General features: G+C 40.6%; 2 protein-coding genes across 2 annotated transcripts; one reads left to right on the top strand and one right to left on the bottom strand.

The window, feature by feature from the left end:
- The first annotated feature begins 1,414 nt into the window (after positions 1 to 1,414).
- Positions 1,415 to 12,324, top strand: LOC124299138 (aromatic-L-amino-acid decarboxylase-like). The gene is made up of 11 exons (XM_046752119.1): positions 1,415 to 1,533; positions 5,980 to 6,074; positions 7,032 to 7,152; positions 7,248 to 7,361; positions 7,453 to 7,572; positions 7,650 to 7,779; positions 8,494 to 8,642; positions 8,810 to 8,921; positions 9,010 to 9,218; positions 9,280 to 9,480; positions 10,165 to 12,324. The coding sequence occupies exons 2-11, from the start codon at positions 5,995 to 5,997 to the stop codon at positions 10,369 to 10,371; spliced, it is 1,443 nt and encodes a 480-aa protein (XP_046608075.1). The 5' UTR covers positions 1,415 to 1,533; positions 5,980 to 5,994; the 3' UTR covers positions 10,372 to 12,324.
- A 209-nt stretch (positions 12,325 to 12,533) lies between these two features.
- On the bottom strand, positions 12,534 to 14,796 carry LOC124299139 (spermine oxidase-like). The gene is made up of 7 exons (XM_046752120.1): positions 14,752 to 14,796; positions 14,287 to 14,511; positions 13,860 to 14,210; positions 13,270 to 13,787; positions 12,933 to 13,211; positions 12,711 to 12,843; positions 12,534 to 12,617 (listed from the first exon to the last, which is right to left on the bottom strand). The coding sequence occupies exons 2-7, from the start codon at positions 14,412 to 14,414 to the stop codon at positions 12,560 to 12,562; spliced, it is 1,467 nt and encodes a 488-aa protein (XP_046608076.1). The 5' UTR covers positions 14,415 to 14,511; positions 14,752 to 14,796; the 3' UTR covers positions 12,534 to 12,559.
- Positions 14,797 to 15,645: the final 849 nt, after the last annotated feature.

The raw sequence follows: 15,645 nt of genomic DNA, 5'->3' as shown, positions 1-15,645 counted from the left end.
CTTTTAAAACTTGCTCATTTGGCTGCCAAATCCTATCATATTAGTTTCAGATTTTTCACTCAGTCGGTTTCAAGATCATCGTGGAAATTTGTCGGACAGACTGACAGATTCTTTCCTTTTCATGGCGATGGAATAAAAAGCAGGAACGTTTTTTCATCATTTCTTATCACCAAAATGCTCAACTGTAAGAATTATTAATATATGCATTTTTCGCGACCAAACCTAACAAAAAATTTCAATATCTTGTTGTATGAAAAAACTTTTAGGATGCATATTAGAAGAATATTCTCAAAAGTCAAATACATAACGATAACAATTCTTATACGTCTAAGCAATAATATTTTTCAACATAATCTTGGTCTATAGTTACTGTAAATTTAACCGTCTTTGAAATCCAAATTTTATGAAAATGTCATTATTCTTGAATTTGATTCAGGTTTCTTTCATTCCGGCTCACGAGTGTCGAAACGAAATTAATTTAACGGGCGATGCGAAAGTATAGCAGCAGAAAAGGAGGAAAAGGTTGGTAAAAGGGGCAGAAGAAATCTTGTTAAGACTATAACATCGCTCTTGACGAAGGTAATCATCGTCGATGGTCACGGCTGTACATGAGAGAGGAGCTTGAACTGAGCTTCAACTTTTAACGAGATCCACCATCCAAGGGTTGAATTTATGAAGATGGTGAAAAATAGAAAAATACAGTGCCAATGATATCTTCACTGCAACAGAGAGCAGATCGAAAAATTAAAACTACCCAGCAGTTTTTAATTGAAAAAAAAATAAATAAAAATAATAACGTAACTGCTAGTAACTTACGCGACAATATCTCTGAAATATTTATGATCCAGTATTGAAATGCAGCATGTAGCACCGGACAATACACGCACTTTATATGGCAGTGTCAGCGTTCCTAACATCTTGTTAGTGCTATCGTAAATGTCAGGCATGACATAAATTTTTACGAAACATTGTAGCAAATATGACAGGGTCGGTAACTGTACGTTTTATGCGATGGGATTCTAGAAAATGTTTGCGGGACTGTTTAAGAATATATTATTTCATAATTGGTGTAAAAATACATATACTCGGAATGCGCATGTGTATAAATTACAAACGTTGAATTATAGCTATGTACAAACTACATCGGGACGTCGGAAAATATGTTACAACGGATAATAATTACGTACCTGAAACATCGGTGAAATAATTCTGTGACATAAAAATTTTACACCGCGCAATTTGGTTTTAGGAGAAAGAACCTTCTGCAATAGGTACCGATATTCGTAATTTTCAACTGTCTTCGCTTATCGCAACTGAATGCGAAAAATCCGCTATGTAACTGCTGCTGGACACGCGCAAGGGCGGGGGCGTAGTAGAGGGGATACATAAAGGTGGCGGACCGATAAATTCGCGATAGTAGCTCGCTGGCTGTCGTCCGAATAACACGTTCCAACGAGGATCTCTGACAGTTGCGGAAAACGTGCTTGAAGAACGGCACCGTAATTCGCAGATAGCTACGCGTATTAGCCAGAGGTAAGTTCAGACCTTTAATTACGGGCATGCGATTGCTGCACATGTCGAATTAATTATACGCATGAATACATTTCACGGCGTGCTTAAGTTCACTCGCAAGTTTCGTTACGTACCTGTATATGTATACAGTCCTAATTATTATTATTATTATTATTATTATTATTTTTTTACTTCTTCCTTATCGCAAACTGAGAGAAATTTTTAATTCCGGTTACCGGTCGGTCCTTAAACTATTTTCATTTTTTTACTGGAATCGAAAAATCTAATTCTAGGTACGAAATGAAAATTAGTTTTGTTAGTCTGTGCAGTTCGATGAGATGTCACGGATGTTTTGTTCTTCCATTGCCTTATTCTCCTTTAAGTTTTCTTGTTTTTTTTTCCCCACGTGCGAGGCAGGTCAGGTTGTGAATTCCACTACTAGCTCATCCCGAACTTGTTTATATTTATTCAACTGAATCAGTTTCACTTTCAATTCAGCATTTCTCGTCGTCTGTAAGGAACCGTATATGTCGAGTACTTGTCATTGAAAGTACAATGCCTCGCTCATAGTGGGTATAGATACACAGTTAACGAGCGGGTTTACTCTGAACATGAGCCAGCCTTTGAACTGACTATTTACAAAATCGTTTTGAACCGAAATAATAACGAATAATGATGATAAGAATAATAATATCGAAATGGTGACGTTAAATTCGCGATCAGCGATCCAAAAAGCGTTACATGTACCATTTTTTTATAAAAATACAAATGTTTTTGTTTTTTCTCAGTACATTGAACACGCCAAATTTAAATAAAAATTTTTCGAATCTGACTTTGGAATCGTGATCAGAGATCTTAAAAACTTGTGGTTCCAATTTTCATTCAAATCCGTTTATCCATTTTCTAGGTATCGTCATTATTATTTTATTTTTCAGAACTTTGTTATCTAAATAATTTACAAAGTACTGAACCGATCAAAGCCAGAAAACCGATCAGTTCGTTACATCTGAAAATGGTCGGGAGGTGATTCTATAAACATTGAAACGTCGTGATCTAGTGGAAACTCATCTTTTCAGTTTCGAGGCGTTGACAATAACTTCGTCTTTTCTCTGAAAGCAGAAAAACGGGAAGTTGAAAACAGACGTGTAAACAGCAATCCGTATAAAAGTTTACAATGCGTTTACGGTATGCGGGATTAGGCAACGCGTGTTCAAGAACAATCGTTTTGCAATTGTGAAAAAAGGGAAAAAGCTGCGGCATTCCTAACGCTTATTGCACACAGTGCCTTGATTCTGACAAGATACGTATCGTAGAAAGCTGATCGTACATATGCAATGTACAACTCAATTATAACAAAAGTGAGAAATTTTTATAGATGCTCAATAGCGAAAAAAAAAAATATAATTTTTTTTCAATCATTGTCTTCGTAATTTCGTATATGACTAATTGCCCAGATGCAATGTTAAAACGTATAACATACTTAAGTGAGATAAAATATCGATGCAATTCTTTTTTCGTACGTCTTACTACTACACGAACTCTACGTTTTTTAAGCCTGAATACGGTGAGGGACAAAAGTGTTCTTACAGTGGATGAATTTAAATAAAATAAGGAACAATTTTTTTAAACTAAATTATTTATTCAAACTTGTGCTGTTTTATTTCATTTGTTATCTTATGTTGCGTATCTGACATTAAAACAAGTCGCCGTTATGGCAAGGACAAAAGCATTTATGCGCTACGCGTACTTTTGCATACTGTATGTACTTTACTATACTATAATGTACGAATAGTTTGTCCCACACTGTAGGTAGAGAATGAGAATAAGAATTTGAAATTTTACGTTGTACTTAATTTGAAATATTTTACGATTTAATACAAAACGTCATGGAATTTTCTACGCTATTCCTGAAAAAATATTTTATTCGTCGAAACTCTTGACGTCAAATGCCAGTTAATTCACAGCTGCAGAAAAACAGTAAACGATGAAATCAAGAATCTCAACGTCAGCGACTCAATGAATCGCTGTAATTATTCCAAGAAGGATAAACGAGTTTCGAGCCGAAGTACATTTACGTTAATTGTTTCTGAAAAAGTGTAAATGAAATTCACTACATATTTACCAGGTGAAAGTCAAAGCGATTGTAAATGATAAAGTTAGAATCAAGGTACAATTATTTACACTGTAATTTGCGAAGAAATTGAGTTTTCGTGACTGTTGCGAGTTATTGTTGCTAAAATACGCAAATTTTTCTGTGCTTTATGAAAGTTAAGAAAACATTTCGAGCGAATTTTCTAAGATTAAACTAAAAAATGTTCAGCCGTAATCATATAGAGATGTCAACTTATCCGCATGCAGAGCCTGCTCAATGCTTTGTTTATAATCATGATGTATTCCCGACGTCTCGGACCCATTTACTGACGTCATACGTCTGTCTGGATTTCCCGGTTTCGATGAACCGGTGCTACAGCAACGTGCATTCGAGCTCTCGACTATCGAGTCGATGCGGTTTTACCCGGTCTCGGGGATCTCTGGATTTACCTGAAAATCCCCTGGCATCAAAAGTCAGGGCCGACGAACTTTTACTCTTTCCAGCGAATTTTGGGACGGAGCCCATTTCATTCTTCGAATAACTCGTGCGGGATATAGGATAATATTTTTGGTTTTTGTCGCCGCGTCGGGCACGCATTGTTAAATTTTTATCCAGTAATGTGTAAGGCTGTGAAAATTAGAATTCCGGAAGACCTGAACATCGGAAAGGCTTTGGAAAATAGTACGCAACAGTGATAGCAATTGTTTTTTTCTAAATGTTTCTAGTTTTTACGCGTGGGGTTGACCTTACGAATTTGAAAAGTTCCGAGAGCGCCTAATTCCGGATTTTTTGCTGGTGAAACTTGAAGCAGAGAAATCAAACTTTTACGAAACACCAAAGTTTCTAATGCTCGGAAACCCGACGGCTTAAAATTTCGATAGAGCCATAATTCGTAAAACTAAACTTTCGATAGATTAGATTTCGGAATATTAAAACATACTCACACAGCGTAGTTTACTCATCGAGCGGGTGTAAAAAGTCTGAAAAAGTGAAAATCAGAATTACTAGGATTCCGAACGCAAAGATATCGAAAATCCAAAACAAAGAAAGATCGAAGTGGTGGAAATTTCACCAAGCCAGAAATTCACAGAACAGAAAATCTTTGATTATTCGGAATTTCGATGTTTCAGATTTTTTAAATTTCTCATTTTGGCATTCTTCAGAGCTTTGAGCATCGGGTTTCGGACTATTTGAAATTTTGATGTTTTTCTAAAGTTTGATTTCTTTACCGTAAGTTTCGCCACCAAAAAATTTGGAATACGGTGTTTTTGGGACTTTTCAAATTCGGGATTTCAATCTCGCCCCCAGTTTTTATACTCAAGTTTGGGTGATGTGCAAGGTAAAAGCATATCGTAGTTTTTAAAATCGTAGAGTCTAAAGTGTACAAATTATTTCATACGTTTTGAGACTTGTGTTAAATTCTTGTTTCAAAACATCAGTGAAAAAATTTTATTCCTACTCCACACGACATGAGAAAATTTTTGATTTCGAATCAAATTGAACGAATTCTATTTATAATCTTGACTGAAGTTTCGAGTGAATCAATTCACTTTCATTTATACCGACACCTATGGACGCAATTTTATTGATAAAAATGGTTCCGGTGGAGATACCGAGTTGCCTTTATACAAACGAGTTACAATAAGGTCAAGTACGAGAATTTTTGATTGCAACATAGCCTGGACTCCGACCTCCAAAACCAAACCTCAGGTTTAGAACGTTGGCTGAAGGCGAGAAGTGCATCTCGCAATGATTTAATAGAGCAGGCAATTTATCGTCATTGAGACTTGAGAGGCAAATGTTACGACACTGTCACAAGACCACTGACTTGGCCGCTTTGCTAATTCGTCGTTCTGTGGATTCTATGATACACCGATTTGATTTTGCGCGAGCGATAGCCAATTTGAATCATTGAAAACCTTGATTTCACCAGAATTACGATGATTTTTCATTTCATTTTTATTTTTATTAATGTTTTTTGCATTATAACGGGTGTGATCACGGAGAAAAAAAATAGGGAACAGCACAATGCAGAAAAATAACACAGACGCTCTTGTGAGAAAAAAGTGAAATTCTGATTTTGAGCATTTTCTCCTTTGTAGAAAAAATCGATTTTATTAACGTAAATTTTACAGCAATCGAATGGCATTTTTTAATGAGGAATCTGTCCTTCACAAAAGTTGGGTCAAGGTATTTTTTTTAATCGGAATATTATCTTACAATAAAATTTACACCAGTCTAGTTTTAAATGCTTGAAATTTATCTTCTCGCTGCTTAAAATACACCTGAGGCCTCAACTATCCAGTCAAAGAATTGAAATTGAAACATCTCCTTTTCAAGTCTATAAAAAAAAACTTATTGTTTCTCTTACAGAAAAAAAAAACAGCACAATGGATCCGAACGGGTTTAAAGATTTTGCCGGTGAAATGGCAAATTTTATTACCAACTACCTGGAGAACATCAGAGAAAGGTAAATTGAGGTGACTGAAGAACGAAATGATTGGGACAGATGAAAAAAAAATTAGCATAAATTGCGGCTTGTGAGATAAGTGATTTCAAAATGAAATATCTACAGACTGAAGCAAATAGGGAAAAACTGGGAAAAACTTGAGTAAATTATCTCTATCTTTGGGTGACACATGTGCCCTGATGTAATCCAAAATAAAAACTAGTTTCATAAAACGTTACTTGTTACGTGTCAGTCACGGCAGAAATCCTGCCGCAATATAACGTAAGCATAACAGCCTGTACACTCGGTCTTGAGGAGTGGAGAAAGGAGATTTCCGATTAACTCAACCTTGGTAACCTGCTATCGGTACTTGGGCTGCTCTCGCGAGGTATTGCCCACCGTCATTTTGCACGCTCCAATTACCATTGGGCGTTGCTTCATTGTTAATCATCTCAAAATCGCTTTTATCATTCCCCATTATTAAGAGTTACGATAATTGAGCGTGAGAGCTGAATAGCGTAAAACGGAACCCAGTGTCAAATCCTCGGTCAAATCACTGTTTTGATAAAATTTGATGACAAGAAATCAGAAACGTTGCTAAATCAATCACGAACATACGTCGTACCAAAGTTTGAAGCTAAATTGTCAAGCCGAAGCATCGAAGAAGCTCCTAACTTTCGATAATTTCACACAATGCTTCGATATTGTGCTAACGATATCGCCTTTTGATTGCAACCTTGGTTTTAGTCTTGATGATGAAATACGTTTGATACTAGTTTCGTTACCAAGTGGTATAGTAATGATTCATAGAAACGTTTACACTCGTGGAAATTGTTATTTTATGATATTTAGGATTGCAGGGATTGAGTTTATTTTTTAATAACAATGATTACATCCAGTTGCATAAGCATTTACAAGAATGATAACACTAAATTAATAACAACAGTGCTCATCTGATTGATAACCATTCTCTTTTAGGCGAGTCTTACCGATTGTTGAACCTGGGTACATGAAGCCACTCCTACCCACCGAAGCTCCTCAATCACCAGAAAATTGGGAAGACGTGATGACCGATATCGAGAGAGTCATCATGCCCGGAGTACGTTTGACGTCTTAAGAACAACGAAGGTTTTCCGTTATCCTCAATCATTTCTGAGGAGAGTATACTTATTTCTCTTTCTTCCTTTCGACCAGATAACGCACTGGCAGAGTCCGAAATTCCACGCGTACTTTCCAACGGCTCAATCGTACCCAGCGATAGTTGCCGACATGTTGAGCGGTGCGATTGCTTGCATCGGTTTCACATGGGTAATCAGAAAACCTGTGTTTTTTTTTTTTTATCTTTCCTGCCCGAAGACATTCGATCAGTTCGTAATTCCAAATTTGAATTCGTTCACAGATCGCGAGTCCAGCGTGCACCGAGTTGGAAGTGATCATGCTCGACTGGCTGGGTAAGATGCTGGATCTTCCATCTGCGTTCTTGTCCTCCAGCGGAGGAAAAGGTGGTGGCGTTATTCAGGTGAGTACTCTACGGTCCGCAATCACCTTGTGTTAAGTTGTTATAAACATCGTGACGAATTTCATGGTCGCTAACAGGGAACTGCTAGTGAAGCCACGCTGGTGGCCCTCCTCGGGGCAAAAGCCAAAATGATCAACCGAGTGAAGGAAGAGCACCCGGACTGGACTGCGAACGAGATCGTGGGAAAACTGGTCGCCTATGCATCGTGTAAGTCGTACAATTAGATAAAATAAGACACAAGCACTCGTGGAAACGAACTGAAAAATGTTTGCCAAAAATATAGTCCATAATTTGAAGATCGTGCTATTTAAACGTCCAATTTCCCTTTACACGCACAAGTATTGGAGTGGACTTTTCTACACGAAATACGTGAGGAGTACATTTGAGAGTAAAATATCTCTCGATGTCCGTCAAACTCATGGCTCCTGGGCGTAACGACTTTATCTTCGGCCGTCAGTGGCATAATTTAGCATTGAATCAGTGCGCCGGAGTGGGTTCATTGTTCCGGCCTTTGACGACGCTAAGTAAGCGCCGTCCTTCCTCTGAAACGAGGGAATCGAGGAGGTTGAGAGATACGGGGGTGGGTAGTTTTCGCGAGCACTCCATCGCCAGCACTTTGTCACCATGGTAACGCGTAATAACCACTCAATTCCACCCAGCACACTTGCGACCGACCCTCGATGAGGACAATTGACATTGGTGTACAGGTCCTTCACACAAGCGTCCTGAATTTATATGTTGTATGTAAAGTACTTCGTCTATAAGGACGTGAAATGTGCTTGAATGAAAAAGCTTTCAGCAAACGGTGACGTTTATCGAGGACGTTTCTTTTCCCATTGTTGTAATAATCCCTTGAGAATCCTCTTAATTTGTGAAAAATTACAGAGACTGGTGATTGATTTTTCATTCCGGTTTGCGCAGGTCAGGCTCACAGCTCTGTTGAACGCGCTGGTATACTAGGAGGAGTTCAATTCAGGCTTCTCGATGTTGACCAGAAGTACAAACTGAGGGGCGATACTCTGGCTGATGCCATTCGTGAGGACAGAGAAAAAGGACTGATTCCATTTTACGTAAGTGTTCTGCGATTACTCCGCAATTAGGGTCGTGCGATGAGTTTTTCAGAACTTAGTGTATACGATTACCATAAAGTAACTCAGGGTTCTTTGGAGAACTATGACTACCAATACTCGCTTGATTTCAACCTCATTGCCACTGCCTAACATGTGAATACGTGCAGGTCGTAGCTACTCTGGGAACCACTTGCTCCTGCGCCTTTGACAACCTTGAGGAAATAGGAGCAGTTTCGAACCGTGAGCAGGTCTGGCTGCACGTTGATGCCGCCTACGCAGGTGAGCGTCCGGTCTTCTCCTATCTTTGCTCTACGCCTCTGAAACAGGTGTTTCTGATCTGAACGTACGGGATTGCCGATTGTTTCAGGGTCTGCTTTCATTTGCCCCGAGTTCCGGTACCTGATGAAAGGCGTCGAGAGGGCGGATTCGTTCAACTTCAATCCCCACAAGTGGATGTTGATAAACTTCGACTGCTCAGCTATGTGGCTCAAGGACCCGAGCCACGTCGTTAACGCTTTCAACGTAGACCCACTTTACCTGAAGCACGATGCTCATGGCTCACTCCCAGATTACCGAGTAAGCAGTAAAATTCCTGAGTCCGTGTCTCGATTGTTAATTTCCTTTTCATTCTCATTAGCACTGGCAAATTCCCCTCGGGCGCAGATTCCGCGCTCTCAAGCTGTGGTTTGTTCTTCGATTGTACGGCGTGCAGAATCTGCAGAAGTACATTCGTTCCCACGTTGCTCAAGCCCATGAATTCGAGGCTCTGGTTTTAGAGGATCCTCGCTTCGAAGTTGTCGCAGAAGTCGTAGTCGGTCTCGTTTGCTTCAGACTCAAGGTAAGCTGACCAGTTACAAACCGACAAAAGACAAGCTGTATGTTTAATCTCTGGTTAGATCTGCCGCGCTGTTTCGACAATCTCATTATACTATCAATAGCGTGAAATATATTTTATGGAATCTCGGAGCAGGAGCCAAGAACGCTCGTGAAAGTCAGGTTCAAACGGCCTTGTGCTAGTTGTCTCTAGACTCTTACGATTAGCCGACTCTCGGACATTGATAGTCTCCTGCTGATTAGTCATTCCAACTATAAATCAATAATAATGCTTCGGATAACAGATATCTGTTACAGCAATATTTACATCATACACAGCTTCGCATCTCTCAGGGTTAGAATGTAGTCTTGACCTTTGCTATCTTTTAATTCGGAAAGTGCACTAGAGTAGCAGGCTGGCAATGCCAAATCAACTACCGATTAGACTTAATGCAATGTTATTATTTTTCTGTCACACCCACAATCGGGTGTAATCACGACCTGACACCAGAAAATTATCAATTTTAGCATTATTTACTAGTTCTTGTATTAGGAACGATTTTTCGAATTCTCAGTTGTCAAGGTGAAAAATTTCGTGACACACACCGATACGCTGGCAAGTAATTCTAATCAGAAATCTGCTCCATGATTTCAACGTCTCTTGATCAAGGACCCTATCTATTTCATTTCTCCATTGTCTAATCGGCAGGGTTCAAATGACGTTAACGAGGCTTTACTGAAGCGGATCAACGGTGCTGGTAACATCCATCTGGTACCATCGAAGATAAGCGACGTTTACTTCCTACGATTCGCAGTCTGCTCTCGCTTCAGCGAAAGCTCCGACATCCAGAGTTCGTGGAAGGAAATAAAGTTACGCGCTGAAGAAGTTCTCGCCGAGCAACCAAATTCCAAGTGATGGCGGGCTCAAATCGTGCGCAGTTGCAGGGCGCTCATCCCACCCACGAGCTGCAATCAATCCTAGTTTATTTTTTAAAACGAAATATGAAAATGTTTAAATATTTATCAAGGTGCATTTGAACGCTGACCTCAACCGTCAGTGATTGTTAATTACGGTCAGGATTGCCAATCAATGGGGGTATTCTTCCTTGGCGTTCAGCTGCACTACTATTCCTCATTCTTCATGTTATTAGGGTACGTACTTGTGAATCTGCGATATTAGTTCCATTGCAGTGCGCGTCTCGCTTATACCGTTTATTTTTATCCGTTGCAGTAGAGTTTGATGAGTAGCTCGTATGTGTATAATGATTTTCAAGTGTTTGTGGAATCGTTCAACTCCCTGATCCCACTAGAATACGTGTGTACCGAAACGTATTAGAAGCAGTTGCACAGTTTGTCACTAGAATACCACGCCTACCACTATATATAAATATATAATTGTTAATAGGTGTATGATAAATGTTTTAAAAATGATAAAGTGGTGTGTGCGTGCGCGTGGCTCAGGTATAATCCAACTGTGTATTTCTCACAAGGTTATTCCTCTCTCAAAGCCCAGATACATACCAAGTATTATCACTCGAACGAGCGACTTTTGAACTGGAAGAAATGTTAGTGTTATCGAGACGCGGAAATTAGAGGGAAAGTGACCGTGTGAAATCGGACTTTGGGATTCTGGCAGTCACTTGATCTTATCGTCGTGATTGGCGAGGTAAGATTCGACAATCCCAAAGCTCCGTGATTATATACACTCCCAAATTACTTGTATTATTGATGTTGACTGTTATACTGTGTGATCACATAGATTGGATTGTCTAGTGCAGAGATTATTTAAATTTAAGATGTGAGAACCACCCTAGAATTTCAGTGTTCGGTCTATGTTTTTGCTGTATTCTTATGATATGATACGAGAATATTGAATGACCGTTATAGTATTGGTAGATCATGGCAACTTAGGTGTAGTCTTCTGATATAATTGTTATGACTGATCACATTGAGCTGAAAGACTTTACTTAATTTTCAAACTACTCGTGTACTGTTGAGAACTATTGTAAAACTATCCAAAACTATAATAATTTTGGTCATGAAACAATGATTTTCTTCCCCATTGGGGAAATGGAGTCTTCAAGTTACTTTGATCGGTCATGACGGAATCTGGAGAACGCGGCTCTAAATAGGTGACTCGTCGATCGGAACTGCAGCCTGGACAATAAATAGAGAGCTTTAGAGATCTCTGAATGAAGATATTATGGAGATTCCGAGTTTTGAGTAGCCTGATCACTTTATGAAAAATACGGGTCCAATAATATAATTTCAGAAAAAGACGGGACAATGGGACCAAGGGAATTAAAAAAGGGGAGGCGTGACCGTCACTTACCAGCTATTATATTTCACGCCATCATTAAATTTTAATATGTAGTGGCGAATTGGCTGTGCGTATTAAATCGCTTGGAAAATGCAGATACTGATATATATATATATATATATATATATATATATAGGTATATATATATATGCGATTTAACCGTTAAAATATACAAGAGTTTACGAAATTGAACCAAGGATCAGAGCTTTGCTTTGTCATTGGTCGTTAACACAGTTTACGCGTACAGTTTTCTGTTGGTATGTACATCGACATTGTTTTATCTATAATGTTACATGCTTATGATACCTTGTTCCGTCACATGGCGTGTACAGTATTTTACCAGCCGTGATTCAATTGAATTATTTAATGATAATATAATATTCGTTATTATTGTGTTAATCTATGATTTAAATTCAAGCCTGATCACCCGCGTCCTTTCGCTCCATAAATACAAGTCTAATAAGAATTTCGATGGACTGTGAAAGTGGTTAGGGTTGGCTACCGAATGAAGATCACAGTAAGAAATAAAACTAACCCACAAGTTTCTTATTTTTGTTTCTTATCATTTAATTTCGATTCACACTATTTATAACGCGGACAAAAATGACACGTTCATTTTACATATGGTGAGGACTTTATCATATTCTCTTTGAGGGTCCTCACTGTCGACTTTCGAGCGATTCGGAACAATACAATGACTCGTACTATTGATACAACTTTTTGCCCTTCCTGTTGCAAGGTTTATTACTTGACATTATCTTCGAGCTATAGAGTGTGTCAAAGGTCACGGACAGGTCTGTTTGCAAGATGTGTCTTTTACTGTTCCCGGTGGGCCACCGTACCTGTAACAAGGCAAGGAGTTGTAAAATCCATTGACGTTGATCTCCCGATACCCCAATCCCGAATACTACTTATCGCCGATATCGTAATCGCACTTCTTTGTCAGCTGGATAACGCGCTCTGCTTCCCTGATTCCACTGAGTCGAGCACCGTGTACCGTGCTGTAGTGTCCAGGTATCGTTGCCTCCCCGGCGAAGAGCAGAATGGGTGGAACCGGTTCGCAAGGACCTGTACAGTATTCAGTCAGCGTAAATTGGCAAGGGTGGTTGGACCTGGTCGATGACTTTGCATCGTTTTCTCTCGCAGCTTTTGCGCACCTGGCAATGGACTGGCCAAGTCACATTGGTGACCCACGGTGCTTTCGACCGCCATGTAACTGTATGAACCAGCGAAGTACTGGTCCATGCACCACTTGCTGCGGAGTAAGTTTGCCGGGTATGGCAAGGTGGGGTCGCCCGTAAATTGGCGCAAAACTCGAGTGATGGACTCGACGACCTCTTCGTCGGAACAGAGCTCCATGTCGGAAGCTTCCCTTCCGCAAACCCAGGCGCACAGCACGTGCTGCGAACTCGCGAGTTCCTCAACGTTACAGACACCTGTACATGATGAAATTTCGTGAAGGAGTCCGGTCAAAAGAAAAAAGGAAGGAACTACCTTTAACCCAGTCACAACGTTCGGAAAGCTCGTCTGCAGACCAGGCTAACCTGATTCCACCTTCATGCCAGGCCCAGAAAGGACGGGCGTACTCAAGAAATATTTTGTTAACGTGCCCATAGCCAAGTTTAGAAATGGCTTCAACTTTCTCGGCGGGTAGTGCAGGGCAGAACAGTTTGTCATGCTGGTTTTTCAAGACGCCGAGAGAAACGGTCACGATTACGTAATCCGCCGGGAACTCGTCGCCGTCGCAACACTTAACGACTGCTCTTGGCGAAGAGTTGCCAACGGTACCCCATCGGACGCAGCTGACGGGCTTACAGTACCTCAACGAGCAGCTGGGTAGATCCCTCAGGAGCGGCGCTAAGACACCGACGTAGCCAAGAGGTACCCTGACGTTTCCACCGGGTATTTCGATGTAGCTACCAAACTGGTCAGCCGAAATGAGGGAGAGATCGTCGCCGCATCGACAACGAACACAGTTGGTCATGCCGTACATTACTCGCGCGGCATCGTACCTGAAGAATAACGACAAGAAAAAATACGAAGGAGATGGTACGGAACCGAGTAAGACATTTTAGTTTAATCACCGTTGTTCTTCCGGGAAATTGTGGAGCTCTTGTTGGATCCTCACGCCCATGAAGTTCAAGAGATTTCCATGAGTGCGTCCGCAACCCAGGGAGAAGAGGGTCGCCGCCTGTTGTTCGATGTGTCTGAAGGTGTGATATGCCGTGATACTGACCGGCAAGTCTATCGCGCGACCATCGCTCGTGCAGAAGAGTCCTCTACTTGGATCTGGTCTGGAGAGCGGCGGCTTCAACAGCCCTTCTTGTGCCGCCAAAGTGAATACCGGATTTGCAACGCATCCACCCTCGATCCAGGTAGCCCCCATTTCTGCCACGACGTCACCGAGCCAACAGGAATGAATTCGGCCACCTGGTCTAGAACCAACATATTACTCCGGCCCCGAGGGAAATGAGACTCGAGAAATCAACGATCAGTTATCGCTTGACTCACCGATCCGTGGCTTCAAGTATCGTGAAATTCTGCATTCCGCACTGGACTAGCCGATGTGCTGCGGAAAGGCCGGCCATACCTCCGCCGATTATCACTACCGTTGGTTCCGGTTTGCTTGGATCCAACATGCACGGATCTAGCTGGCAGGATTCGAACTTTGACGCTTTGACACATGGCGGTACGTCCTTGTCCGACCTCCCTTTTTGTTTGTCAAGTGAAAATAGTCTACAAATGAAAAGTGACATGGTTTGGTTAGGTACATGATCATTTGCAATCAAGCGAACAATTGTACATGGTTTCTAATTTATATGTGTAGGTCTGCGAGAACGAAGAGGATACACGTCTAGACATCGGCAGATCACTACTATTAATCGTCTAGTAGTCAAATTGAGTTGTTGCGATGACATATGAGCAGTGCAGTGTGAGAGTCTTCTTGGTTGGATTAGTGTTTTGATTATATGTTACCTTGCGAGAATCCTTCGAAATCTACAGCGTGGGATCCGTGCCTTTGTCAGGAGCATCTCATTGGATGAGGTTCGACTGAACTGGTGAATTTTTCATTTGTAAAATTTTTTGGTTGAGACCGATCACGGTGTGTAAAACGTAAGGTTCTTGTTGTAGAAACGTTGCCAAGAGAACATGTCGAACTAGTGAAACAACCTCAATCTCTCTGACATCTTCTGTTCATTCAACATCAACGCCTACTTTTGAGAGTTGAACTTAATAGAGCCTGCTGCACATCATCTGAACTCTGGACATTCAAGTCATGAAGAAAAAGAATTCGTTCCGCAGTTATCGAAATATCAGCCAGTTTCAAAACGCTGTAAGAGTTGAAAGAAAAATATTCGTTGAAGCAAAAATTGAGTCATTCTGCGATAGAAACTTACAAAGTGGATAGGTATTTATAGAACCTGGCTGTAAAATCCGAACGAAGTCACATGGCAAAGTCCGAAGGATCAATCATAAGTTTTAAGTTTGTTATGTTGCATTAGGTTCATCCTATTTCATGCCAACCCAACATACACAGGTTTGAAAATTAAATATTACGATTTGAAAGACCTAACTGTAGGCGATTGGAGAGTCGAATATTCGTGAGTGGTTGCGGGTAAAAAATATTTCCACATCGTACGGTTAGCATATTGGGCGCCTGGTCATAGGCAACTTAGCTCACAGGCTGGTAATGCAGGTCTGCATCAGCCCGCGAGCAGGAATTCCATAAGCAGGATACCATAGTGTTTCCGCGTAAATCGATGGTATGTTCGGTTGCCTGCCGTGGAGGAGCACAAATGCCGCTAATACAGACACACCGAGTTATCGGTAGGTAAAGCGTTTACAGTTTCGCAAGTAAGAAGGAACTGC

This window comes from Neodiprion virginianus, chromosome 2 (genome assembly GCF_021901495.1).
Source record: "Neodiprion virginianus isolate iyNeoVirg1 chromosome 2, iyNeoVirg1.1, whole genome shotgun sequence".
In the NCBI taxonomy this organism is placed as follows: Eukaryota; Metazoa; Arthropoda; class Insecta; order Hymenoptera; family Diprionidae; genus Neodiprion; species Neodiprion virginianus.
Note: the sequence above shows the minus strand (reverse complement) of the source record. Positions and strands in the feature narration are given on the sequence as shown.